General features: G+C 41.8%; 2 protein-coding genes across 2 annotated transcripts in view; one reads left to right on the top strand and one right to left on the bottom strand.

Annotated features, from left to right (window-relative positions):
* Window positions 1-22,919, top strand: part of OIT3 (oncoprotein induced transcript 3) — a 45,119-nt gene extending 22,200 nt beyond the window's left edge. The window contains exons 5-9 of the mRNA XM_006887570.1: window positions 5,557-5,679; window positions 6,751-6,911; window positions 9,913-10,328; window positions 20,890-20,989; window positions 22,743-22,919. Coding sequence (XP_006887632.1) covers window positions 5,557-5,679; window positions 6,751-6,911; window positions 9,913-10,328; window positions 20,890-20,989; window positions 22,743-22,919 — 977 coding nt within the window. The remainder of the gene's footprint in view (window positions 1-5,556; window positions 5,680-6,750; window positions 6,912-9,912; window positions 10,329-20,889; window positions 20,990-22,742) is intronic.
* Window positions 22,920-26,060: 3,141 nt separating this feature from the next.
* Window positions 26,061-26,501, bottom strand: part of PLA2G12B (phospholipase A2, group XIIB) — a 58,900-nt gene continuing 58,459 nt past the window's right edge. Inside the window, exon 3 of the mRNA XM_006887569.1 lies at window positions 26,061-26,182. Within this exon, the coding sequence (XP_006887631.1) occupies window positions 26,061-26,182 (122 nt within the window). The remainder of the gene's footprint in view (window positions 26,183-26,501) is intronic.

Here is a 26,501-nt window from a genome sequence, read left to right as displayed (position 1 = left end):
ATGCAGTATACATTATTGAACCCATCTTTCTCAATCTCCTCCCAACCCTGAGGTCAGTCCTGTTTTACAATAGTGGCACCATGCAGTATTTGCCCTTTTGTGCTGAGATACTTCACTCAGCATAATGTCCTCCAGGGTCACCGATTTTGAATAATATTGCATGAGTTCCTTGTTTTTCAATGCAGCATAGTATTCCATTGTGTGAATATACCAGAGCTTCTCTATCCACTCCTTTATTGATGGGCACTTAGGTTGTTTCCAAGTCCTTGCTATTGTGAACAAAGCCGCGATAAACATGGGTGTGCATATATCTGATTGGGTGGCAGTTAGGGTCTCTTGGGGTATATTCCCAGTAGTGCAATTGGTCAAATGGTATCTCTATTTGCAACTTTTTGAGAAAATGCCACATTGCTTTCCATGGTGGTTGCACCATTTTACATTTCCACAAACAGTGAATAAGGGTTCCAGTCTCTCCACAACCTCGCCAGCATTTGTTTCTTGCTGTTCTGTTAAACTTTGCTATTTTGATTGGGGTGAGATGATATCTCATGGTTGTCTTGATTTGCATCTCTCTTAGAGCTAGGGATTTTGAACATTTTTTCATGTGCTTGTTGGCCGTCTGAATGTCTTCTTTGGTGAAGTGTCTGTTTATAACCTGTGCCCATTTTTCAATTGGATTATTTACCTTTATTTTGTTGTGGTGCTACAGCATATTTTCATGGTTTCTTCTATACTGCTACAAATAGTTTTTAATGATATTTTTAGAAAAACTCAAAGGAATAATTTGTCTTTTTAAATATTGTTGTTGTTATGTGCTATTGAGTCACCAGTGACTCATAGCAACCCTATGTACAACAGCCCTAAACCCTGCTCTATCCTGTGCCAGTCTTATTCTGTCTGCATTACCCCAGCCAGTGCATCAATCCACGTCATTAAGGGTCTTCCTCTCCTGCGTTGTCCCTCCACCCTCCCAAACATGATGTCCCTTCCTTGCAACATGTCCAAAGTATGTCAGACGAAGCCTCAGAATCCTTGCCTCCAAGGAGAGCCTGGTTTAACCCTCTCCAGCATAAACATGTTCATTCTCTTAGCAGTCCACAGTATATTCAACACTCTTCTCCAACATTATAGTTCAAAGGTATCAATTCTTCTTCTATCATCCCTAGTCATTGTCTCGCTCTCTGATGCCTAGCAAGTGATTGCAAAAACCATAGCATGTATCAGGCATACCTTAGTCTCCAGACTGACATCATTGCTCTTCAGTACTTTGGAGAGGACCCTGACAGCAGACTTTCCCAACATAATACGTCTTTCGTTTCCTTGCTGCTAATGCCAAGAGTGTTGATTGTGGAGCCAAGCAAACTAAAGCTGTTTACAATCTCAATCTCTTCACTATCAATCACTGTCAATCAATGCTGCCATTCGGCCCAGTGATGAGAATCTTTGTTTTCTTGATATTGAACTTCAATCCATATTGAAAGCTGCAGTCCTTGACTCTCTGCAGCAAACACTTCAGGTCCTCCTCAGTTTCAGCAAGTAGGGTTGTGTCATCTACATAATGCAGATTGTTGATGAGTTTTCCTCCAATCCTGATGCCACATTTCTCCTCATAGAGCCCAGCCTACTGGATAATCTGTTCTGCATATATATTGAAAAGGTATGGAGATAGGACACATGCTTGGCGTACACCCTTCCCGATTTTAAACCATGTAGTATCATCCAAGAAGAGTGCAAAAGATCATTACAAAGACAGAAGAGGAAGAAAAGATGGACAATGGATGTCAGAAGAGACTCTGAATATTTCACTAGAGCACCAAGAAGCCAAAACAGAGGGAAGAAATCAAGATAGTAAGGAGCTAAACAGAAGATTCCAAAATTTAGCATGGCAAGACAAAGTAAAGTATTATAATGAAATGTGTAAAAGCTGGGGTCAGAAAATCAAAGGGACAAAACTCACTCAGCATTTCTTAAGCTCAAGGACCTGAAGAACAAATTCAAGCCTCAAGTTGCAATACTTAAGGATGATTTGGGCAGAATAGTGAATGATCCAGGAAGTATTAAAGGAAGATGGAAAGAGTATACAGAGTCATTGTACCAAAAGGAATTGGCAGACACTAAAGAATTTCATGAAACAACGTATGAGCAAGAGCCTGTGGTGATGAAGGAGGAAGTTCAAGCTGCTCTGAAAGAATTAACAAAAAACAAGGCACCAGAAATTGATGGTATACCAATTGATAATATTTCAACAAACAGATGCTGCCCTAGATGTGCTCACCAAGTTGTGCCAAGAAATCTGGAAGACAACCACCTGGCCAACTGACTGGAAGAGATCTATATTTGTTCCCATCCCAAAGAAAGGTGATCCAACAGAGTGTGGAAATTATCAAACAATATCAGTAATACCACATGTAAGTAAGATTCTTCTGATGATTATCCACAAACAACTGGAATAGCACATCAACAGAGAACTATCAGAAGTGCAGGCTAATGTCAGATGGATCTTGGCTGAAAGCAGGGAATACCAAAGGAATGTCTATCTCTGTCTCATTGACTATGCAAAGGCATTTGACTGTGTGGACCACAAGAAACTGTGGCTGACTCTGAGAAGAATGGGAATCCCAGAACACTGATCATGCTTATGTGAAACCTATACTTGGACCAGGAGGCAGTCATCAGAACAGAGCAAGGGAACACTATCTGGTTTTAAATATATCGATTTATAAACAGGTTGTACCTGTAAGTTTTGTGAATATTTTTCATTATGTTATTATAAGATTATTTGGTTTTTTTCTGTATACATTCTACAAAATTGGGTAATCCATTAATTTATTGATGTTCCAAAGAAAAAAATATTTTTTACTATTACTAAATAATAACTGGAAACCAAGTTTTTAGCATTTTAGGTGATTTTAAAACAGTTCTTTCCAGAATATCTTTGTTTAGAAGAAGGATAAACAGATTTTTCTACGAAGGTCAGAGAGTAAAAATTTCTGGGCACTAAGATCTTTGTCAAAACAAATCAACACTGCTCTTGGCAGTGCAAATACATAAATGAATGAGGCTGTGTTCCAATTAAACTTTATTTTAGAAAAAACACAACTGGTAACAGGCCAGAGTTTAATGATGCCTGACTTAAAAGATAATATTCACAGCCCACAAGATTCTCATTGCTTAGTTTGAAATCATTTATGTGGTAGGTTTTTTCCCATTTTTAATAGAGTGTTTTCCCATTTGCCACTTGACTAAGTATATCTTTTGCAAATGCAAAAAGTTTTTAAAAGAACATTTTTAACTGTCTTGTAAAAAGAATGTCACTGTGAGAGTTAAGATCATATGTCACCTTGGCTGCCTGCTATTCTTCCGGTTGGCAGTTGTGATGTCATCATTCCGCTGATGTAATACAATCAGTTTCTGAATAATACTTTGCATAAAGTAATCACCTCCATGCTAAAATCTGGTGATCTTATCATAAGCAGTTGAAAGTGGTTTCGGTTCAACCACTCCTGACATCCCCAGGGGGGGTCATGAACAAAGTAGTCATCGTGGCAGAGATGGAGGTCATGCATGGGCTCATTAACATGAACCTCCACTCACCAAGGCCCATTTCGCTACTCCTGAGTGTCCAATCTTCCATAAGCAGAGCCAATGCTGAGTTCCAGTATGCAACCATGCCTTAGGTGATCAGCCAGCAACCTGGTTGCAGATCAATTACATCATAGTGCTTCCATTATGGAAAGGGCATAATTTTGTTCTTACTGGAAAAGATACTCACTCTGGAGATGGATTTACCTTCTCTGCATACAGTGTTCCCGACAAGACTATCCTTGGACTTAACAAATACCTTATTCACCATCATGATATCTCACATTTCATTGTTGTGCCATGGAGTCAAGTACAACTCATAGCAACACTATGAACAAAAGATCTGAACCCAATCCTGTCCTGCACTGTCCTCACACTTCCTGACATTGCCCTTTGCAGCAGTCACCATGTCAATCCACCTATTTGAGTCTTTCTCTTCTTTGCCGACCCTCTACCCTTCCCAACATCATGTCCCTCTCCAAGGAATAGCACCTCCTAGCAACACATCCGAAGTATGTAAAGCAAAGCCTCATCATTCTTGCCTCCAAAGAGCACTCCGACTGCACCCTCTCCAAGACATATCTATTTGTTCTTTTGGCCGTCCATGGGAATGTTCAGTGCTCTTCTCCAACACCACAGTTCAAAGGCGTCAGTTCTTTTTCTGTCATCCTTATTCATTGTCCAGGTCTCGGATGCATAACTAGTAATTGGAAAGACTATGGCCTGAATCAGGTGCACCCCAGTCCTCAAACTGATATCACTACTCCTCAATAATTTGGAGAGGTCCTTAACTGCAGATTTTCACAGTGCAATGTGTCTCCTCATTTCCTGGCTGCTAGTACCAAGAGTGTTAATTGTGGATCCAAGCAAGATGAAGCTGTTGACTTTCCATCTCCTCTCCATCCATCATAACACTGCCTATTTATTGGTCCAGTGGTAAGAATCTTTGTTTTCTTGAGATTGAAATGCAATCCATACTGAAGACTGCATTCCTTGATCTTCTGCAACAAGTGCTTCAAGTCCTTCTCAATCTCAGCAAGTAAGATTGTGCCATCTGCATAATGCAGGTTATTGATGAGTCCCCCTCCAATCCTAATGCCACACTCCTCTTTATAGAGCCCAGCTTCTCAGATAATTTGCTCAACATTATAGATTGAACAGGTTTGGAGAGACATACATATATCCCTGATGAGTTCCCTTCCCAATTCCTCATGAACATAATCAAGTGCTCTGGGATTCCCATTTTTCTCAATGTCAGCCACAACTGGTCATGGTCCACACAGTCAAATGCCTTTACATAGACAATAAAACACAAATAGACATTCTTCTGGTATTCCTTACTTTCATCTGACATCAGCAGTGATATCCCTGGTGCCATGGCCTCTTCTAAATCCCACTTGAACTTCTGGAAATTCCCTATCTATGTACTGTTCCTGCTGGTTTTGAATGATCTTCAGCAGTATTTTGCTTGTGCATGATATCAATGATATTGTTCAATAATTTCCACATTCAGTTGGATCACTCTTCTTGGGAAAAGGAATAAATATGGCCTCTTCTAACCCATGGCCAGACAGCCGTTCTTCAAATTTCCTGGCATAGACTGATAGATGTTTCATTACCTTGAATCAAAGGTCTAACTTTGAGGAAGACCTTCCATGAAATGGATTAACACAGTGACTAAAACTATGGACTCAGGCAAGTTGGAGATGGTGAGGATGGCACAGGAGATGACCAGGTTCAGATCTGTTGTTCTTAGGGTAACAACAACTGAATAGATAGGTAGGTAGGTAGGTAGGTAGGTAGGTAGGTAGATAGATAGATAGATAGATAGATAGATAGATAGACAGACAGACAGACAGACACACACCCAGCGTGAGCCACCTACAATCCCTTGGTGCTTGGTGCTGCACAGGACTACCAGAAGAAGTTCCTGAGGAGGAGGCTTTGAGACTCACTCTTTGGTTTCCATCACAGATATTGAGGGATGCCACAACAACAATGGCGGCTGCAGCCATTCTTGCCTTGTTCTCCAGAAGGGCTACCAGTGTGAGTGTCCCCGGGGGTTGGTGCTGTCTGAGGACAACCACACTTGCCAAGGTAAGTCGAGGCACACCCTCTACTCTGCAGCCTAGCAAGTTTCTCATCCTTTCAAATGCCAGCTCTTTGAGCAGAATTATTTCCCTGGAATCATTTTACAAAGAGAAGATCTTGAAGAAAGGATCTTCAAAAAGCCAATTGCTCTTTGCTTTTTATCTTTTCTTTTCCTCAACATTTTAATATGAATTGTGCAGTTCTCAATTTGGAAGAATAAGGCATTGATGCAATTCTATAATCAATGTCCTCTCTTTCCAAAGAGATAGTTGAGCTGGAAAACTAAGTAGAAAGTCTAGGGAACAAATTCTTCTCCCTGCACTTAAAATATAGGCTTCAGTGATCCTCCTCTGAGAATGATTTTCTGGAAATCTCATTCTTGCCATCCAGAACATTAATTCATTTATCTGGCAAATATTTAATAAGCACCTAGCTTTGATTTCCTTATACTATACCATTGTTATGACTTGTCCCCACCTAGTGGATTCTACCAATCTGCCTAAATGTTCCATTTTGGATATTTGTAGAGCCTGGAGAAATGAACACGGAACACTCAGGAAAAGCAATCTTTTTTATGTTAGGTTAAAGTGGGATTTATAGTCAAAGTTATTGCTTAACTGAGCAGTGCAAGGACAATTTGGAAACCTTCCCTATGCACGGACATTGCTTTTATTACCTCTGTTTTATGGGGCAATCAACGTGGAGTCAAAGCAGTGCCGTTATATAGCTTAAGCCTGTCAACACAATATTTTCTCTATTGCCAATAAATTGCATTTGTGCTGACACCTAATCCTTTAGGTGCTTCAGTTCATGGAGGTATGCTAGCCACAGCTTTGAAAGAAATGCTTTACTGAATTGAAACTTAAAAATACTATTTCCCAAATTGGGAAACAGCATGTTTGAAGAGCACTGTTTGACCACAGTCATGGGAGTCAGAAGTCTTGGTTTGATTCACTAACTTGTTTTGAGCCCTGCAGATTTCCTTGAGGATAGAGCAGACCGCTGAAGTGGCATGAGGATGAAGCACTTCTCCCGGCCAACTTTCCCAGTTCTAACAGGATTCCCTCTTCACCACAGTCCCTGTGTTGTGCAAGTCGAACACCATAGAAGTGAACATCCCTCGGGACTTGGTGGGTGGCCTGGAGCTCTTCCTGACCAACAGTTCCTGCCGAGGAGTGTCCAACGGCACCCATGTCAACATCCTCTTCTCCCTCAAGACATGCGGCACGGTGGTAGATGTAGGTTCCCCCTGCAGGGCACATGGGGAATGACCAGAAGCCAGTTGTGGGGAGGGTGGGATAGTTTACAAATATGTGGTCTGACTTCGGTCATAGAGGAAATATTCCCACATGAAGCATAGAGCTAAGAATATCTTAGATCATTCATTTGGCAGTGATCTAACAACAACAGGTCTACCACTGTCCTGGGTGGTGCAAAGCTTAAGCATGCAGCTACAGACAGAAAAATGGTCAGCTCATTCTCACCTAAAGGTGACTCAGAAGAGAGCCCTGGTGATCCACTTCTGTGAGGTCCAAGCTGTAAAAAGGCTGTGGCAGTGAACACATGGAGTCAGCCAACTGTGATGACAAAGGCTTGTGTTTCCTTTTGTTTTGTTTACTGTGGTCTTGCCCCTGTGAGGAGAGGGGATGATGGAGGATTTTCTTCCTGTTCCTATCTCAAACAGCCCGGTCTCCCAAATGCGTGAGGCCATCCACCCAAATGTATCAGTGCTGGTGTTATCGGAAGGCTGGCTGCATCCCCTCTGAAAAATGGTCTTGCTTCATTTTTATAATATAATAATGCAGGTGTCTGTTCATTTATGACATAAAGAAGGCATCCATGTTGTAAACAAGTTTGAGATAAGAGTTTTATACTTTCATACAAAAATCAGCCTCCAGCCCTGTATTAGCATGTCTGTGAGGTCTATAAAATATGACTCTTACCTTGTAGGAAGGGAGCTCTGATGGCTTAGTGGTAGAGAATTGTGCTTCCAACCCAGAGGTACACAATTCGAATCCACCAGTTGCTCTGAAGGAAAAAGACGGACAGTCTCCTCCTGTACAATCTATAGATTCTGAAAACCTGTTCGAGAGTCAGCTCTGGGTCAGTTCTGACTCAATGGTACTCAACAACAACCACAGCCTTGTAGGAAACTTGAACAGTAACAATGAGACGGCAACACATTTAAAATAGGAAAACTAAAGGGAGAAACACTGGCATAGTCAAATAAGATGGGACTTGAATTGGATTTGAGTTTGCATGTGGTTTACACAAAGAGAAAGGAAAAGAGGGCATTTCAAGTTGGGAAACAGGTGAGCTGAACCTCTGAGATGGGATTACTTCAGGATTGAAGCCAATTCCTGGGGGCTGGCAGAGACTGTATAACAATGAAATAACATTTTTCCCCAAGAGAAAAATGAACTGTGGAGGAGGGGAGACAGGGAGGAAAATGTGCAACAATGAATGAATGGAAATTCAAGTTCTTTCTAAACTTACAATAAAATATCAATTAAAAAAATTAAAAAATTAATTAAAAAAAATAACAGTTGCCAAGTCATGGTAACCCATGCATGTCAGGGTAGAATTACACTCTGTAGAGTCTTCAGTGGCTGGCATTTTGGTAGAAGATAGATAAGCCTTTCTTCTGAGGCACTTCAGGTTAGACTCAACCTTTCAGTCAACTTTAACATGTGAACCATTTGCACCGTGCAGGGGCTTCAGAGGCAAATGGGCAAGGTAGCCTGATTGACAAGGAATTCATATGAGAAGGTGAAAATGGAAAAGTGCATAGGGATAGACTCAGCTTCTAAAGATCCGCCTGGTACCAGGGTGAGAAGACTGGGCTCTGTCCTATAGAAGTGAGATCAGCAGGAAATCATGGATATGCAAGATGGAGAGAGGAAAAAAAAGGCCAGATGCAGGAAATCAGTTCAAAGACTATTGCAACCATCTGATCAAACAAATATTTACTGACTGGTGGTGCTGTTGTTGTTCTGTGTCTTCAAGTCGCTTGCGACTCATATCAACCCTGTGTACAATAGCTCTGAACCCTTCTCTATACTGTGCCAACTTTATTGTCTCTGTCACACCCACCTCCATTACCCCAGTCACTGAGTCAATCCATCTCATCCAGGGTCTTTCTCTCTTGCGCTGTCCTTCCACCCTCCCAAGCATGATGTCCCTCTCCAAGGAGCTGTCCCTCCTTACTACATGTCCAAAGTATGTTAGACGAAACCCCAGAATCCTTGCCTCCAAGGAGCAGCCTGGTTTTACCCTATCTAGGATGAACCTGTTTGTTCTCCTGGCAGTCCATAGTATATTCAATACTCTTCTCCAACAGCACAGCTCAAAGGCATCAATTCTCCTTCTATCATCCCTAATCATTGTCCAGCTTTGATTCATAGCAAGTGATTGTGAAGACTATGGCCTGGATCAGGCGCACCTTAGTCTCCAGACTAACATCACTGCTCTTTGGTACTCTGGACTGGTCCCTAACAGCAGACTTTTCCAATGCAATTCCTCTTATGTTTTCTTGGCTGATGATGCTGAGTCCTACTAAGTGGGAGACAGAGCTTATTAGGATTAACAGCCTTGCTCGCACAAAGATTAAGTTCTCGGCTGTTAACCAAAAGGCAATGCAAAGCCAGCAGTGGCTCCATGACAAAGACCTCAGATCTGCTCCCACGGAGAAGCGCCCTGGGAAGTGCTCTGGGCCCTGTGCTGTGGCCTGTGGTGTCGCTGTGCCTCCGAGTGGACTCAGTGACACAATAACTACATGTGGGGTGAGACACAGGGAGATGCTGGGGGAGAGGGCAATCCCACCTAGACAGATTCTAATTAGGCACATGGTTCAAATCCACCAGCTGCTCCACCTGGGCAGTCTCTGAAAATTCACTGGAGGGAGAGCTATGGGTCAGTTCAGAGGCAGTAAATTACACAAGAGGATTGCCCATCCTTCTTCCAAGGAGCAGCTGGTGAATTCCAGGTTGATGGTACACAACAATAAAGAAAGGTTTGTTAAAACCAGTTGCCATCAAGTCAGTCCTGACCTGTGGGAGCCCCACATATGTCAGAGTACAGCTGTGCTCCTGGCGTTTGTCAGAAGGAAATTGCCAGGCCTTTCTTCTGAGGCATGTCTGGGTGTGCTAAAACATCCATCCTTTCCGCCACCACCTGGAGACGTCTCACTTTGGAACTACGCATAACACTCCTTCCCTTTCTTGCCCCGGCCTGGTGCAGGTGGTGAACGACAAGATCGTGGCCAGCAACCTTGTGACGGGCCTGCCCAAGCAGACCCCCGGGAGCAGCGGGGACATCATCATCCGAACCAGCGAACTGCTGATCCCTGTAACCTGCGAGTTCCCACGCCTCTACACCATTTCTGAGGGCTATGTCCCCAACCTCCGGAACGCCCCGCTTGAAATCCTGAGCCGCAACCATGGCATCTTCCCCTTCACCCTCGAGATCTTCAAGGACAATGAGTTTGAAGAGCCCTACCGGGAAGCTTTGCCGAGCCTCAAGCTCAGGGACTCCCTGTACTTCGGCATTGAGCCCCTGGTGCACGTGAATGGCCTGGAAAGCCTGGTGGAGAGCTGCTTCGCCACCCCCACGTCCAAGATCGACGAGATCCTGAAGTACTACCTGATCCGGGACGGGTAATTACTGACCCTTGCGCTGAATCCACACCCAGCAGAGCTCACCAGCACAGGCAGTCTACACCGCGTGCTTGCAAGCTCTGTATGGGGCCAGAAACCATCTCTTGACATTCTGGTGAGAGGGGTGGGGTTATAAAAAAATGATGATGCCTACATATCAACTGACTAGATATCATTAACCAAGATGGAAAGATGAGGGGAGTAGACAAGCAGATGAGGTCAAAATACTGAGTTTGATAATTCGAAATAATGCTGTTATGTGCCATCGAGTCGTTTTTGCGACTCATAGCGACCCTATGTACAACAGCCCTAAACCCTGCTCTATCCTGTGCCAGTCGCACTGCCTCTGACACACCCATCCCAAATTATCCCAGTCACTGAATCAATCCACCTCATAGAGGGTCTTCCCCTCCTGCGCTGTCCCGCCACCCTCCCAAGCATGATGTCCCTCTCCAAGTACCTGTCCCTCCTTACAACATGTCCAAAGTATGTCAGACGAAGCCACAGGATCCTTGCCTCCAAGGAGCAGCCTGGTTTAACCCTCTCCAGGATGAATCTGTTTGTTTTCTTGGCAGTCCATTTGATTGATTGCCAAATAATGCTACTGAATTTAAAATGCTGGCAGGATAGAAGTGCCATGTGCAGTCAGCAATGCCTTGTCAGTAAGAACCAGGACACAGGGTGGGGCAAGAGAGAGAGAACAGAGATGTGTCTGTCAATAGCAGGAGCAATAGGCTTGACTAACCTGCTCAGAGAGAGATGTTAGCTTCTGTCCAGTCATCCCTCCACCCTCCAAGTGACCCTCTCTATCCTGCACTTTACCACAGTCAGTGCAGATGAGTCCCCTGTAGCTTTCCAGAACTCAGTCACCTGACTTTCCTTCTGGTTCATTTTAGTCTGGAAGTTCCACTTGAACCTGATCATCACCGTGGAAACAGGATTATAGCTGTGTTTAAGACAGTCTCCCGCGTGTGAATTCTAACACTGAGTTGGCTTGCAGCATGGCCATAGGGCTTCTTCCTCTCTTATTTGCCTAGAAGCACATGGGCAGTGAGGACTTGGAAGCAGCAGATGTAGATGCCTCTTTGGGGAAGTTAGGTTGTGAAGGAGACAGAAGAAATACATGGTAGAATGTAGGAAAAGAAAGATCAAGGGGCATAATTTTAAATGTTTGCTTGACTTATGCAAAGGAGACCCCCTTAATACCAAGGTTTCTATGAAATTTCCTAACAGTCCTTGGAATGGGAATCATAGGTGTTTTAAGGGATCGTTGGAAACCTAGTAGCGTTCACATTCACTTTGTCAAGTTCAAGGAAAATTACCTTCAAACCCAAAGCTTGGAGTGGTATCTCATCAATCTCTTTCTTGTTCTAATACCAGGTGGCACAGGGTCTCCTATAGGTCAAGGAACTACCTTAATAAAAGGGGAAGTGGTCTTGTAAGAGTAGCCCTGGCCTGCCTTGGATGCTTGCCCTTTGCTGGTTGATCTAAGAAGCAATTTAATGTTTCCACTCTGCTTTCACTCCTCCAGGCCTCTGCACACAGCAGTCTTCATTGCTGCTATTAACCTCTTTCAGACATTTCTAACCTTTGATGTACATTGTTGTTGTTGTTGTTGTTGTTGATTGCCGCTGAGTCAAGCACGGCTCATAGCAACCCTACGAACAGAAGACCTGAACCCTGTTCTGTAACTATTGTCATTTCTCAAAGTTAATAGTTTCCAGAGGCATGTTGTTTAGGAAGTAGATGCCACTTCTGCATTAGACTCTTTAAAAAGAAACAAGGGAGAAAAAATGGCTGCAGTTCTCCAAGCTCATTCCTCCTACTTCCTCCTTGTTACCTGAATCCCAGCCCTCATTATCTTTTGTCTGAACAGCTTTCAAACCAAAACCTCATTGCCGTCAAATCCATGGCAACTCCTCTTGACCCTGTAGGATGGAGCAGAACTGCCCCATAGGATTTCCAGGATTTTCAAGGCTGCAGATCTTTATGGAAGCTGATGCCACATCCAACTCCTGTAGCATGACTGAAGAGTTCGAACCACTGACCTTGAGCAAGAGCTGAGTACGTCCCCACTGTGCCACCAGGGTTCCTTCAGGCTCCTAAATACTAGCCCTCAAATCTCTTCTCCACAGAAACCCCTGGAAATTCCTTAAAGAGGAAAATAGACTTTTGACACATCCTAGTTCCTGCCTAAAACTTTTCCACAGCTCTGTATTTCCTCTTATTGGTAAATGGAACCCTTTGCCAGCAAGAGTACGTCCAGCCTCAGCTTCGGTAGCCTCGTCAGCTCAGTCCATAATATGGAAAATCTGTCATGCTGAACTGCGTGGATGGCCTTGCAGGGCCTCAGAGGGTCTTGCCAGGCCGTGTGGGCTTCTCGCCACCTTAACGTGATCTCCAGAAAGCTCGAAAATGAGTACCAGACACATCATTTTTTTTTAATTTCCTTTTTCAGTGATTTTAAGTCACACATTCAATGCTAAAGATTTAAAGATTAGTTTTACATTTTTATTTTTTACAGCTTTATTGAAGTATTATATGTATATTAAAATATATATATGGACTCTACAGTTTGTTAAGTTTTGACATATAGACATATCCACCCATAAACCTTTCACTACAGTCAAAACAACGAACATTTCTGTTATCCTAAAAAGTCTCTGCTTCCCCTACTACTTGCTTTCTGCAATGATAAATGTATAATCATAAATTTCTAGGAAAAGAAGGAACTTGCAGCCTTGATAAAGCTGATGGAGTTTATTTTTGTGTTTGTTAATCAGATTCTCACCTAAAAGACTCTTTGCCTTCATTTTAGACAGTTTAAAGAAGCTATGCTATTTCATTCTCCAGCCCTTGACACAATGCAGCAAAACTAAAAATACATTGCAAAAGACATTAAAACTGTTAAAAAAAAAATAGGCAAGAACTCAAACCACAGCTATGCAGGTCTGGTTAGTAAAATAGGTGGACAAACCCATCTATCACACTGTCCAGTAAAGAAGTAAAACTGAGACTTGCAGCTTGGTCCACAGGGCCTCCTCCCTCCACTCCCTGCTCCTATCAGCCTCCTGCAAAGGAGACCACTGGTCATTCCCAAACCCACCATTGTTCCCTGCACATTCCTGATCTCATGTACTGTTTCCAGTCCTGAAGTCTTTTCCAACCTCCTTTTCCTGTTTTATTCCTGGTCCTTCAGGTCCTTTCATCACTGGATCAATCTTGACTCATAGCAACCCTATAGACAGAATAAACCACCCCGTTGGAGCTGCACCAGGCTGCAAAAGATAGCCAACGGCCTCATTGTTCTCCATAGACCTAGACCTACAAGAGGGTTCAAACCACCAACCTTTGAATTAACATCTCAATGCAATAACCACTGCACCATCAGCCTTCTCTAGCTACTTCTTATCTAAACTAGAAACTCTCCTCCCTTGTTTCCAAACAATAGTTGTTAGTTACTGTGAAGTTGAGTTCAACTCCTAGAGACCTCAAGTGTACAGAAGTCCATGGTTTCCAAGGCTCTGGACTTCTGGAAGCAGATTGCCACAGGCTTGGCTTGCACAGCACTTCAGGTGGGTTCAAACTGCCAACCTTTCAGCTAACAGTTGAGTGCTTAACACAAGGACTCCATATAGCAAGTGTCTTTATGTAGTTACTAAATAAATTATTATTATTATCCATGAGGAACTTTTATGGAAAGCATTAAAATACCAAAGAAAGGGGTCAGGCTACCTCAGTGACTAAGACAGATTGCATCTGTCAATGTTCTGTCATCCGACCTCAACTGTCATAATTCAACACTCCCTGTCACCAAGTTTGTCAGTGTCCTTCACCAGCAATGAACAACAACACCCTGATGGGGGTAAGCACCATGGAGACACACCACCCCGGGAGCCATTCAGAGAGTTGATCCAGCTCAATTTAATTGGGGGCTGCTGCCACGCACTTATATACGAGCAAGTAAACAGGAAGACAGGAAAGGGTGGGCTTACAGACGTGGAACATGTGGACTGGATAGGAGAACCTCAGCCTCGTGCAGACTATTCCCAGCTCAACAGATGTGGCAGTCATCTTCCCAGGTGGAGTGCTTTCTCAAGCCAGTACAGCCAAACATAGGGGAGCTTTCTCTACCTCATATTAAAGGTCGTTGGGAAGCTTGCACTTATCCGGAGCTTAGGCGATCTGTCCTGTCCAGAGGCCCTCCCTTCCTCCCCAACATTGCCCAACACAAGATGAACCAACTCCTAGCTTACCCCCTAGCTGGGTTTCGGAGGCAATAAATCACACAAGAGAATGTTGCTTAGTTTTCTTCCTCAGAGTGCTAGTGGATTCGAATTAGCCAAGGGCAGGCAGCGTGATCCCTACCAGGCAGTTCATACCAGCCTATTGTGTCCTATGTGGCTGTTTTCATGTAAATGTGATTCTTACGAGGCACTCCGATTTTTCCTTTGAAGCATCACTAGGCAGTTTGCTTTTTTGTTTGTCTGTTCTATTTTATTTTTTGCATGACTTCTGTTTGTTGCATGAAGAAGTTACACCAGTTAAAAGCAGACCCCAAATGTTTACTTTATACAAACTGTGAGGTTTTAAACTTGGGAGAAGGGAAATTTTCTACTTTTTGCAAGGATATCCTCATTAAGCTTCAGTGAGCTTTACTTAAGCTTACAACCCCTGAAGCACCCTCGGCCAGTCCAGCCTCTACAAAGAACTGGCATATATTCTCATGCTGTTCACCCTGTAGCTGAATCATTTCTCCAAATTCTGGATATTTAATTCAGTACCATTGCAGGTAAATTCCTTCTTAAACACCTCCACTAAGTTTATTTTTATTGTAATCATCAGCTATCACTCGGACAGTTGTAAGGATCTTCCTGTCATTTCCCTGTTGAATTCTTTTATGGGTATAATTCTCAGGCCCAGCAGGAAGCAGGCCATCACCCTTACTTGAATCAGCAAAGGGGTTGAAACAGTGGAGCTTCTGAGTAGCAGACCTACAAAAGGATTCAGAAGAAGGTGGGTAAGGGACAGAGCATCAGGAAGCAAGGGGATCTAGGAAGCCTCTGAGTCTTCCGTGGTGGCTCAGTGATGAGGCACCATAGGCAAGTTTTTTTAAAGTGTTTTCTGTTGCTTTTTGTTTTATAAAATCGTGAACACTTGGGAAGACAGAATTTTCTTAATTATTGTCATACTAATCTAACATGTTTCCCCTTAATTTTTTTATTGGTTTGCTTACAATCATTCACATACATTGTGTTTTATATAATAATTCCTAGACATTGTACTTTATATAATTAATATTGATCTACACCTGGTTTTAAAAAATATGCTTATTTGTTTTCATACTGATCTATGCCTGCTATCAACCCTTCTCTTCAAGCTGTCATCTAATCTTTCCTATTGTTCACAGCTTCAGTTTGCTCGGCTCCATGGTCAACACTCTTGGCACCAGTAGCCAGGAAATCAAAAAACGTATTGCGATGGGAAAGTCTGCGGTTAGGGACCTCTCTAAAGTACTCAAGAGCAACGGTGTCTCTCTGGAGACTAAGGTGCGCCTGATACAGGCCATGGTTTTTGCAATCACTTGTTATGCATCAGAGAGTTGGACAATGACTAGGGAGGATAGAAGGAGAATTGACGCCTTTGAGCTGTGGTGCTGGAGAAGAGTACTGAGTGTACCATGGACTGCCAAGAAAACAAACAGATTCATCCAAGAGAGGGTTAAACCAGGCTGCTCCTTGGAGGCAAGGATTCTGGGGCTTCGCTTGACATACTTTGGACATGTTGTAAGGAGAGACAGGTCTTTGGAGAGGGACATCATGCTGGGCAGAGTGGAGGGACAGTGGAGGAGGGGAAGACCCTCTATGAGATGGATTGATTCAGTGACTGGGGTAATCGGGATGGGTGTGTCAGAGGCAATGAGATTGGCACAGGATAGAGCAGGGTTTAGGGCTGTTGTACATAGGGTCGCTATGAGTCGCAAACGACTCGACGGCACATAACAACAACAACAACAACATTGCTACACACACACTTCTCTGACCACTGACCTCTGCTGTTCTCCTTGCTATTGTGAATAATGCTCCTACAAACATTGGTGTACAAATCTCTGTTTGTGTTTCAGTTCTATTTTGCTTGAGGTAGCAGGCCTCTGAAAACCCTATGTACAATGACCAGGGAGAATAGAAGGAGAATTGATGCCTTTGAGCTGTGGTGCTGGAGAAGAGTATTGAGAATACCACGGACTGCTAGGAAAACAAACAGATTTGTCCTGGAAAGGGTTAAACCGGGTGGCTCCTTGGAGGCAAGGATTCTGAGGCTCCGTCTAACATACTTTGGACATGTTGTGAGGAGGGACCGGTCCCTGGAAAGGGATATCATGCTTGGGAGGGTGGAGGGACAGCGCAGGAGAGGAAGGCCCTCTATGAGGTGGATTGATTCAGTGACTGGGATAATTGGGATGGGAGTGTTAGAGAGAGTGCGATTGGCACAGGACAGAGCGGAGTTTAGGGCTATTCCCAGCAGTGGTATAAATGGGTCACATGGGATTTCTAGGTCTAGCTTTTTTTTTTTTAAATGTCCAGCTTTTGGAGGAAATGCCAAACTGCCTTCCAGAGTGGTTGTACCATTTTACAACCCACCAACAAGAGTTCTAAAGTCTCCACCCCCTCTCCAGCATTTATTGTTTGCTTTATATTTATTGTTAAATTGTTGCTGAACTGTATTTCTTTTGTTGTTGCTTTTGAGACCACATGCAGCAAAACATACACCAACCCAACAGTTTATTCATGTACAACTTAGTGATGCCAAACAGATGACTGAATATTTATAATATTAGCGATTTAGGAGTTTGTTCAGAGACCTAAAAGAAATACTATTTAGTATTTTTTTTATTTATGAATTGGTTATTCCCTTTTTAAAATTATTCATGTATTTTTCTCCCTAAAGGCCAAGGATTACATTTATACTACCTTTCCCATTCTGAATTCTGAGGGGAGTGTTTTCTTGCTACAATTCTATTTTTGTTGTTGTTTGGTGCAGTCGAGTCCTCTTAGACTCTCAGTGGCCCCACATGAGATTGAAGCCTTGCCCTGTCCTGTGCCACCTTCTTTATTCCCGCCACACTCTAGTCCATAGTTGGCGCTCATTATAGCCATGTGTCTCTAGAAGGGTTTTCCTCTCTTTCACTGGCTCTCACTTTTCCCAGCATGTCTGTTTCCTTCCGATAAAATGCCCAAAGTATGTGAGACAAAGTTTCACCATCACTTTTAGGGACACTTAAGAGTTGCTCTTTGGAGGCAAGAATTTTGAGGCTCCGTCTCACATTCTTTGGGCACATGGCCAGGAGGCACCAGTCCTTGTACAAGAACATCATACTCGGAAGGGTGGAGGGACAGCCAAGGAGAAGACCCTGTATGAGATTAATTGATATAGTGACTGGGGCAATGAGGGTAGGTGTGTTGGAGTCAGTGAAACTGGCTCAGGACAGGGCAGACTTTAGAGCAGTTGTACATAGGGTTGCTATTAGTCACAGGCAACTCAACAGCACATAAGAACAACAACATTAACTTCCCTTTAGTTTTAGGGTAACTAGATATATGTTGGTAAATGCTCTAGGAATGCAAAATAGTTGCATTCTAGCCTAAGAAGAATATAATTTTTTTTATTTGAGAAGTCAAAAATTTATAATCAAGATTAATAACCAAGTATGGTCAAGACAGCTCCCTAAATGTGCATGCAGGCACCTTAACGTCGAGCCTTGTGGCTCATAAGTGTGTCCCATGTTCTTATTCCTGCCAAAAGAGTTCTCAGTCCTGCCAGTATTGACTGTCTACCCAACTGTCCAACAAAATTCTCAGTCCTGCCCATATTGGCTTCCCTTCTTCCAAAAGTCCCATCTCACATGAAGAAAAATATAATTTTTAAAAAACAAACTCAAACTCATTGCCTTCTAGTCAAAACTAACAGATAACTCTCCAGCAGATTTTCAGAGGCTGTAAATCACACAGAAGGAGATTGTCCATCTTTCTCAGAACTTCTGGGAGATTCAAAACACCTACCTTTGGATTTGCAGCACAACATCCTAACCCCTGGGCTACCAGAGCTCCAGAAAACATAGTTGTTGTTGTATGCTATCAAGTCAGAACTGATAGTTAATTTCTGGGAAAAGAAACATTGAATTCTACAATTAAATATTGAAAAACTTTTGGCTATCAGTTCTCTGGCATATCCAGCACCACTGTTACTTTCTTTTAGTACATAAACTTAACATTTGACCAAAATAACATTGTTTGATTACAACAAACGTAAAAGCAAGAGCCAAAGAATTTTCCTAGATTTTGTCCTCTATTGATGACCCCATACTAACTGCTTCTTCCCCATTCTTCTCTTTAAAAACAGAACAAGAGTTTTTTAAAGATAAATTGGTAATACTGTGGCACTTAGATTAAAAATGTCATTTTACTATAAATTGTTATCGTTATTGTTGTATATATCAGAGTATAAATTTCTTACCATCATAGAACATATTATTCATTTTTATATCCTCTGCACACTCGTAAGAGTGTCTTGAGTAGATTAGGTGTGCAATAGATGTTTACTGTAGAATAGAATCAGATACTACAAATTGAATCCACCTCAGGAAAATTAAAGTGAGGGAATAAAAGCAAGAACTAATAGAAACCATGTTATATATTTAGTTCCTCTTCAGTTTTACTGAACTAAGGAGGAACTAAATATATACTGTAGTTTACTAATACTATAGTAATATTGTGGTTTATGTAGTTGTTGTTGTTACGTTCCATCGAGTCACCTGTAAGTCATAGTGACCCTATGTACAGTAGCTCTGAATTCTGCCCTCTCCTGAGCCAGTCTCACTATCTCCTACACACCTACCCATATTACTCCAGTTACTGTGTCAATCCATCTAATAAGGGGTCTTCCTCTCCTGTGCTGTCCCTTCACCCTTCCAAGCATGATGTCCTTCTCCAAAGACTGATCCCTCTTGACCGTGTGTCCAAAGTATGTGAGATAGAGCTTCAAATCCCTTACCTTTAAACAAGCAGTTTTGTTTCACCCTCTCTAAGACAGACCTGTTTGTTCTCTTGGTGGTCCGTGGTACATTCAAGACTCTTCTCCAGCACCACAACTCAAAGACATCAATTCTTCTGCTGTCATCCTTCGTCATTATCCAGCTCTCTGATGCATAACAAGTAATTGCAAAGAGCATGGCCTGAATCAGGCACACCTTAGTGTCTAGAATGATATATTGTGATTTATAACAATAATAATAATAAAGAATCAAGGGAGATTCATTATTTTTAGATAATATATTGCATTTCCTACCTGCACCAAAACAGCAGTGAAATAGAAAGCAGTTTATGAACATAGGGAACCAGTATTATTTCATAGGCTTTTCTCTCTGCTCCTACTTTTTTCCTTGGCCTGAAAAAAAGGACCTATCAGATCTTCACATAAAGGAAGCCATACCAAGGGGGGAAAGGTTCCTTCAAACTTCAGGATGGAAAAGGTAATACAATTGTTTTCCTCAGTCTTTTGGAACAAAACGTTTATAAATATTTAAAATCTTGGCATCAGAATGAAGACCCAACAAAACTTCTTTCCTTCAACTAATCCTGAGGTGAACCTAGAAGTTTCACTTGAAGCAGCAGACCTAAAAAATCCTATCAAACTACAATTTTGTGTAAATTTTGGGAAAGATGAATTAAAGTCATTTGGAGGTGAACTGCCTTTCCCCAGTAGAACTTGCTATTCTGTAAGAATTGTAGAAATTTATGCATTCTTTGGTGCTCCAATTATGATTTTCTCACCTATGTATTCCACTCAGTGATTGCAGTGTATTGTTGTTTTGTGCCATCAAATCGGGACCAACTAATAGTTGACCCTCCAGTGGATTTTCAGAGCTGTAAATCTCATGGGAGGATTGCCCATCTTTATCCCATGGAGCAGCTGGTGGACTTGAACTGACTATCTTTGGGTTGACAGCTCAACTCCTTACTTACTAAACTACCAGAGTTCCACCTAGTAGGTAAGAACTTGAGCTGAAAACCCAAAGACAGGAAGTTCTAATCCACCAGTGGCTCCATGGGAGAAAGATAAGCAATCTCCTCCTGTAATCAGATGATTCCTCTCTCCAAAGATGGTGTATATTAGGGTCCAGTAAGAGTGCATTGAATTTATCTAAAGCCTTCTCAAGCCAACAATGAAGCACATAAAGGGAGAATTCTTGCAATATATTACAAAAAAAGAATACAGTTTTCTTAGTAACAAACTTAAAAAGCTGACTTAACAGAAAGTCCTTCTGCCTGGTGTTTGGGTCTGGAGCATAATTGATAGAAAAGCCATCGTTAATGAGTAGGGCTGTGTCTGATGAAGGTGCCCTTGTAGGGCAGGGTTGCATTTTTCCTTCATTCTCAGAAGTTTCCGTGCAGCCAGCCTCCTCCACCCAGTGTGCCTCTCCTTGGCCAAGCATGTTGGATTGTGATAGTTTAAACATCTGTTTAAAGCATCTAGTCTGACACACTACCTGTGCTACTTTCAGCTGCGTTTCCGATGACTCAGTAAAGCAGTACACGTCTCGGGATCACCTAGCGAAACACTTCCAGGTTCCTGTCTTCAAGTTCGTGGGCAAGGACCACAAGGTGAGCAGAACCCTTTGACCTGTAGCCCTCAGACCTGAACTTTCCTTCTTGATGCCTCAGTGAGTTGACATTCTAAGACCTCAAGGCTGAAACCAGAATTGCTTCTGTGAAAAAGACTGAAAAACTGTTCATCAAGAAGCTTATCAACTTCAGTAATATCTTAATCATCTGCCCTCAATGAAATAGCCAAGAGTGTTCAAGAGTATTATTAAATGATCATAAGTTAAATCCTGGTGAGTAGGTTGAAAAGCCAGTATAGACACACAGCAAAGGATACAGACAGAAAAAAATAATGGAAAAGATAAATGTTCTTTCATTGAATAGAAAATGTTCAATGGCAATAGTACTTAAAAAGCCAGTTCATGATAAGACACCATTTAATATGTATTGTTGTTGTTATGTACCATCCAGTCAGAACTGATCCTCAGCTGACCCTCCCATGAGTTTTCAGAGATAGTTAATCACATGGGAGGAGATTGCCCATCCTTTTCCCACAGAGGAACTGGTAAGATTCGGATCTAGCGTGCTTTCGGGATTGCAGTGCAGCTTCTTGCCACTAGGCCACCAGAGCTCCCTTGTGTATTAAATGTGTATTAAGCTTCTAAAAATGATAAATTATGATACTTGCAAGGTTATATAAGATAACTTATATAGAAGAAGTGTAAATGCTTTTCCCAAAATTTGTCTTTATTATTGTTATGTCCCATTGGGTCAGAACCAACTTGAAGCTGAACCTCTATTGAGCCATTAGTTTTAAGCACTTAGTTTTGAATTGCATGGGAAGAGATTGCCCGTCTTTCTCTTGAGGAACAGCGAGGGGATTTGAACTATGTGTCTTTGGGTTGACAGTGCAACACCTTACCCACTAGACCACCAGAACTCCCTTGTGTTGATTTATTAGCAGTCTTTAAAATAGGAAGAGGGGCAAACAGATATCAAAAAGCTATCCCTTCAAAGGCTCTTCTTATGAGGTAGACTTGGAGGTTTTGTTGTTTTTGGTATAGTTGTTGAAGCATTTAGAAAAAAAGACCAATTGAGGCCAATATCCTTTTCTATACTGATTACCTGTATCTGTGTTCTTTCTATCTACATTACCATTCCAGAACAGCTGCTAAAAGTGGCAACTCAGCCTCATATCCCTCCCCAACTCAACAGCACGCTTTGGGTAGTTATTTACAGAAACATAGTTAGAGAAAGAACATGTCATCTTACAAGAGAATTGTGTGGGAGCCAATATTCTTCACAGATCTTGATGTAAAGAATGAAAATGTCTGTTGTTGTTGTTGTTAAGTGCCATCGAGTTGTAGGTGACTCATAGCGACCCTATGAAAGAATGACCTGGACACCTGTATCTTTCGTCATTTCTCCAGGTTCATAGGGTTTCCAGAGGCAAGCTATTACAGAAGAGGAAAATGTTTAACAGTATTAAATATTGTTCTCACAAAGATGTCTCCAAATGAACACAGACATTACAATAGCCCATATGACCTGAATTCCAATGTTATTGCTTTACTTTTGTTATGTGCTATTGAATCAGAATCAACTCGTAACTGACTCTCCAAAAATCCTTTAACTTTTCCAAGCCTTCATTTTCTCACCTATAAAATATGTTTCGTGGCTAACCCCATTAATTTCAAAGAATTGTTGATAAGATTAAAAGATATGACTCATTTAGTACAGTGCATGGCTTTTAAAGTCCTTGACAAGTGCAAGATGTTCCTGTTTTTATTAATTATCGTTGTCATCTTCCCAGGAAGTATTTCTGCACTGCCGGGTTCTCGTCTGTGGAATTCTGGATGAGCAGTCCCGCTGTGCTCAGGGCTGCCACCGCCGAATGCGTCGGGGCCTGGCAGAAGGAGAGGGCACAGCAGGTCTGCAGAGCCAGGTGTTGACAGGCGGTCCCATCATCATTGACTGGGAGGACTCGTGAACACACACCTTGATCCTGGCCCGAGGGCAGGTCTTCTCTGCGGACTCTCTCCCCTGATCTGTAAGAACATCAGTCAACGTCCTAGAAATGTCTACTTTCTGTAATCCTCCTGCTGTGAATTTAGACAAACTGACTCTAGTCCGTACAGCTGACAACAGTCCCAGTACTGCTGAATGGTGAGGCTTGAATGGGACTTTATCATTCTCATGCTGAAAGCTAAGCTATGTACACAGAAGCTCACCCGGTCTTCCCCTTTTTTTCCTACTGTAAAACACCCATCATGGATGATGCAGTAGGAATACAAGACTCCGAATTGTGTACAAGATTTCATTTTAGAAATAACTCTTTAAAAATTCAGTATAGTGTAGCTTTTAGTTATAAATAAAATATTTCATCACTTTTTAAGTAGTAAGTAATAGCCATTTCCAGAATTTTAATTCAAATACAGAATAATTGTGGAGGGATTGGAAATTTATCGATGTGTATTTTAAGAAACTGGTTTTTCTCTTGACCAGTATTTTCTCTTGATATTTTCATTACCATAGTGAAATGTTTTTTACTTAACAACTGCTAATAAATTTATTAATATCAATTTAATTGAATGAACTGTAAACAAAATTAAAGTTTGGTGCTATAGGACAAGAAAAAGGCATAAAGTTATATCATTCTATATTTTGAAGAAGCTTAATTTCCTTGAAATAAATATAATAAACTACAGAGATAATTTTCGTCTGCAGTTAATTTCCATTTTTAAGATGCTAATTAATTTTATGGCTTTACATAAGGTCAGAAAATAGTTTTTTCTTCTTTCCTCTTTAAAAAATGGTTAAATCAAGAATCTTAAAGAACCAGTGACATTAACAAATGGAAGTGAAAGGAGAAATGAATTATCGAGCAAATGATCTAAACTTTCTCATAAGGTGCCTATTGGTGGAAATAAATTCTACCATTGCAATATGCCAACAGCCACAATCAATACATAAGTATCAACAAGAGTGGCTGTGTTCCAATAAAACTTTATTTTAAAAAAGCCATTAGGCTAGATTTAGCTCACGGGGTATAGTTTGCTAACCCCTGCTCTAGATTAGTGGTCCTTAGTCCACTCAATGCATTAGACTCAACTGGGGGATGTTTATAAAATTTCAATCTATGGGCACCACAAGGAGTTCTCGTAATGTAGTGTGTTACGTGTTGGGCAGCAGTTCCAATACACCAATTGATCCTCAAGAGAAAGATGAGAAATCTTCTCATAAAGACTGACAGCCTCACAAATCCATGTAAAGTCATTATGAGTTGAAATTTACTCAGTGGCATGGACTTTTCGGTATGTAGGTACCAAAGAGTAGTTTGTGGTGCCGAAGGTTAAACATTGGCCAAGAGGTAGGTGGTTCAGGCCCACGAGATGCTCCACAGAAAAAAGACGAGACTGTGTGATCCCACAAAGAATTCCAGAAACACTACATAACATGGACATATCTAGAGGAAATTGTACTAAGTTTATTAAGTCACAAAAGGAAAATACTGCATAAGACCACTATTATTAAAAGCTAAAGGAAGATGTAAGCACAGGAAAAGCCATCATTCTTGAATGAAAATGTGAAGATGTGAGACCTTTTGGTTAGCAGTAAAACATGCTCCAGACGAGGCCACCAGAGCTCTCGCCAGTGGAAGAAGGAAAAAGTCCAGCCTTAAAAACCCTTCAGGGAAGTTCTGTTCTATCTAACAAAGTTACTATGCATTGGAATCAATGCCACAGCAGTGGATTTCAGATTTTTGTTTGTAAAACAAAGTAGGCATCCACCCCGTACAGTCACTTTCGGGTTATTTTTTTGGTAAATAGGTTTAATTACAAAGCTCATATACGTTGTTTTTCACACTATTCTTTATTCACATTGTGTCTCATACAATCATTCTCATGAATTATGTTTTATAAAATTAATCACCACAGGACCTTGCCCCTCATTACCATGTCTTTCCAAGCTTCTCAGATGAGTCTAATCTGCAGCCAGGGCTCAGAACTGTCATTTAAAAACAAATAGCCATTTGTCGTTGACTTGCCTCTGATTGCAGGGTCTTTTCTTAGCTGTAAGGAGTCCTGGTGGTATAGTGCATTGCATGCTGGGCGGCAAAACTAAAGGGTGGTGGGTCAAGTCCACCAACAGTTCTGTGGTAGAAAAATAGGCAGTTTCCTCCTACAAAGATTTACAGCCTCAGAAGGAGGGCTGTTAGGCATCAAAATCAACTCGAAGGCAATTGGTTTGGCCGATTCCTTCTGTAAGAGCTCTGGTGATGTTGAAATGAAGACATCCTGCTACTAACTAAGGGGCAGCACCCCCTGCTCTGTGGGCAGCAGATGAGGCCGTCCGCATCTGTAGAGATGTACAAGCTTGGGATGCATCCGATAGCACTGAGGTTGGGTTGAGTCCCTGTTTATCTCTGCTGACAGCACTTATAAAGTGCTTCTCATAGCTTAACATGAACTTAGCTACTTAGTGAAGTATGTGGCTGAAGGAAGAAATGAATCTTCTGGGGCCCAATTCCACCTGACCTTCACCTCCATTGGTCTTAATGGGCGAGACCCCTGACTCTGCCCACCTGTTTTTTTATCTCCTAAGTATTAGCGGGAATAATTATATTACTGGTGAAATTGACAAAAGTTCTTTCTATTTCCATCGAACTTAAATGGAAACATAATGCTGGTAATTAAATTCATCACTTTTCAAATTTTCTAAAAAGTACACTTTATTAAACGTGATATGTTTACAAGCAACTGACAGTGGACCAGAGGAAAGCCATTGCCTCCCAGTGGCTGGTTTCCCCAAAATTTCACTCATGAATATGATGGTCAAGTCCAAGAATCTCAGGGACTGCTTGTGTTTTAGCCTTTAAGCTAAGAACTGGTTTTCCAGTCAAGTGTCTCTTCACTGGGGAGACTAGTGGTAAATAAAAAGTAGCTTTCAAATCCCTCCATGCCTTTCTTCCAATTCTCCTTGAAGGACATGACTCGGTTTTAACACAGAATAATATTTCCTTCCTTCTGCATTGTGATATTCAGTATTCAGTAGGTGGAAGAAAGAAGAGGACACATCTGCCACCGGCCGTGGTCTGTCCGTCCCAAACTAGGAAGGAATCGCCTCTCCCTCACAGCTCTTCTTTTTCTTCCTCTGCACAGATGCAGGCTGCCCGCTGGCTATTCATAAAGGGGCGGCAGCCCAAGGTCCATACAGTATTGAAAACAGTATCAACCAGTGAATCGCAGGCTGCTTGAAAAAGAGAGAAATAGGAAAGTTAATACATGAGACCACTCCAAGTAGTATGAATAATGCTGAAGAGGCAAGAATAATAGGCACCCAAAGGAAATTGGAGGCAATAATCCAGTAACCAATAATCCAAATATGGAATTTTTTAAAAAGCAAGCATACATTTAAATTTGGGGAGATGATCTCATTTGGACCAGTAAAGAAGAAAAACCTTTGGAATGCCCAGGTCACATCCATAGTTGTTGTTGTTGTTATGTGCCGTTGAGTCGTTTGCGACTCATAGCGACCCTATGTACAACAGCCCTAAACCCTGCTCTATCCT

Source organism: Elephantulus edwardii, unplaced genomic scaffold, assembly GCF_000299155.1.
Source record: "Elephantulus edwardii isolate Elephantulus edwardi_28Jun2011 unplaced genomic scaffold, EleEdw1.0 scaffold00058, whole genome shotgun sequence".
NCBI lineage: Eukaryota > Metazoa > Chordata > Mammalia > Macroscelidea > Macroscelididae > Elephantulus > Elephantulus edwardii.
Note: the sequence above shows the minus strand (reverse complement) of the source record. Positions and strands in the feature narration are given on the sequence as shown.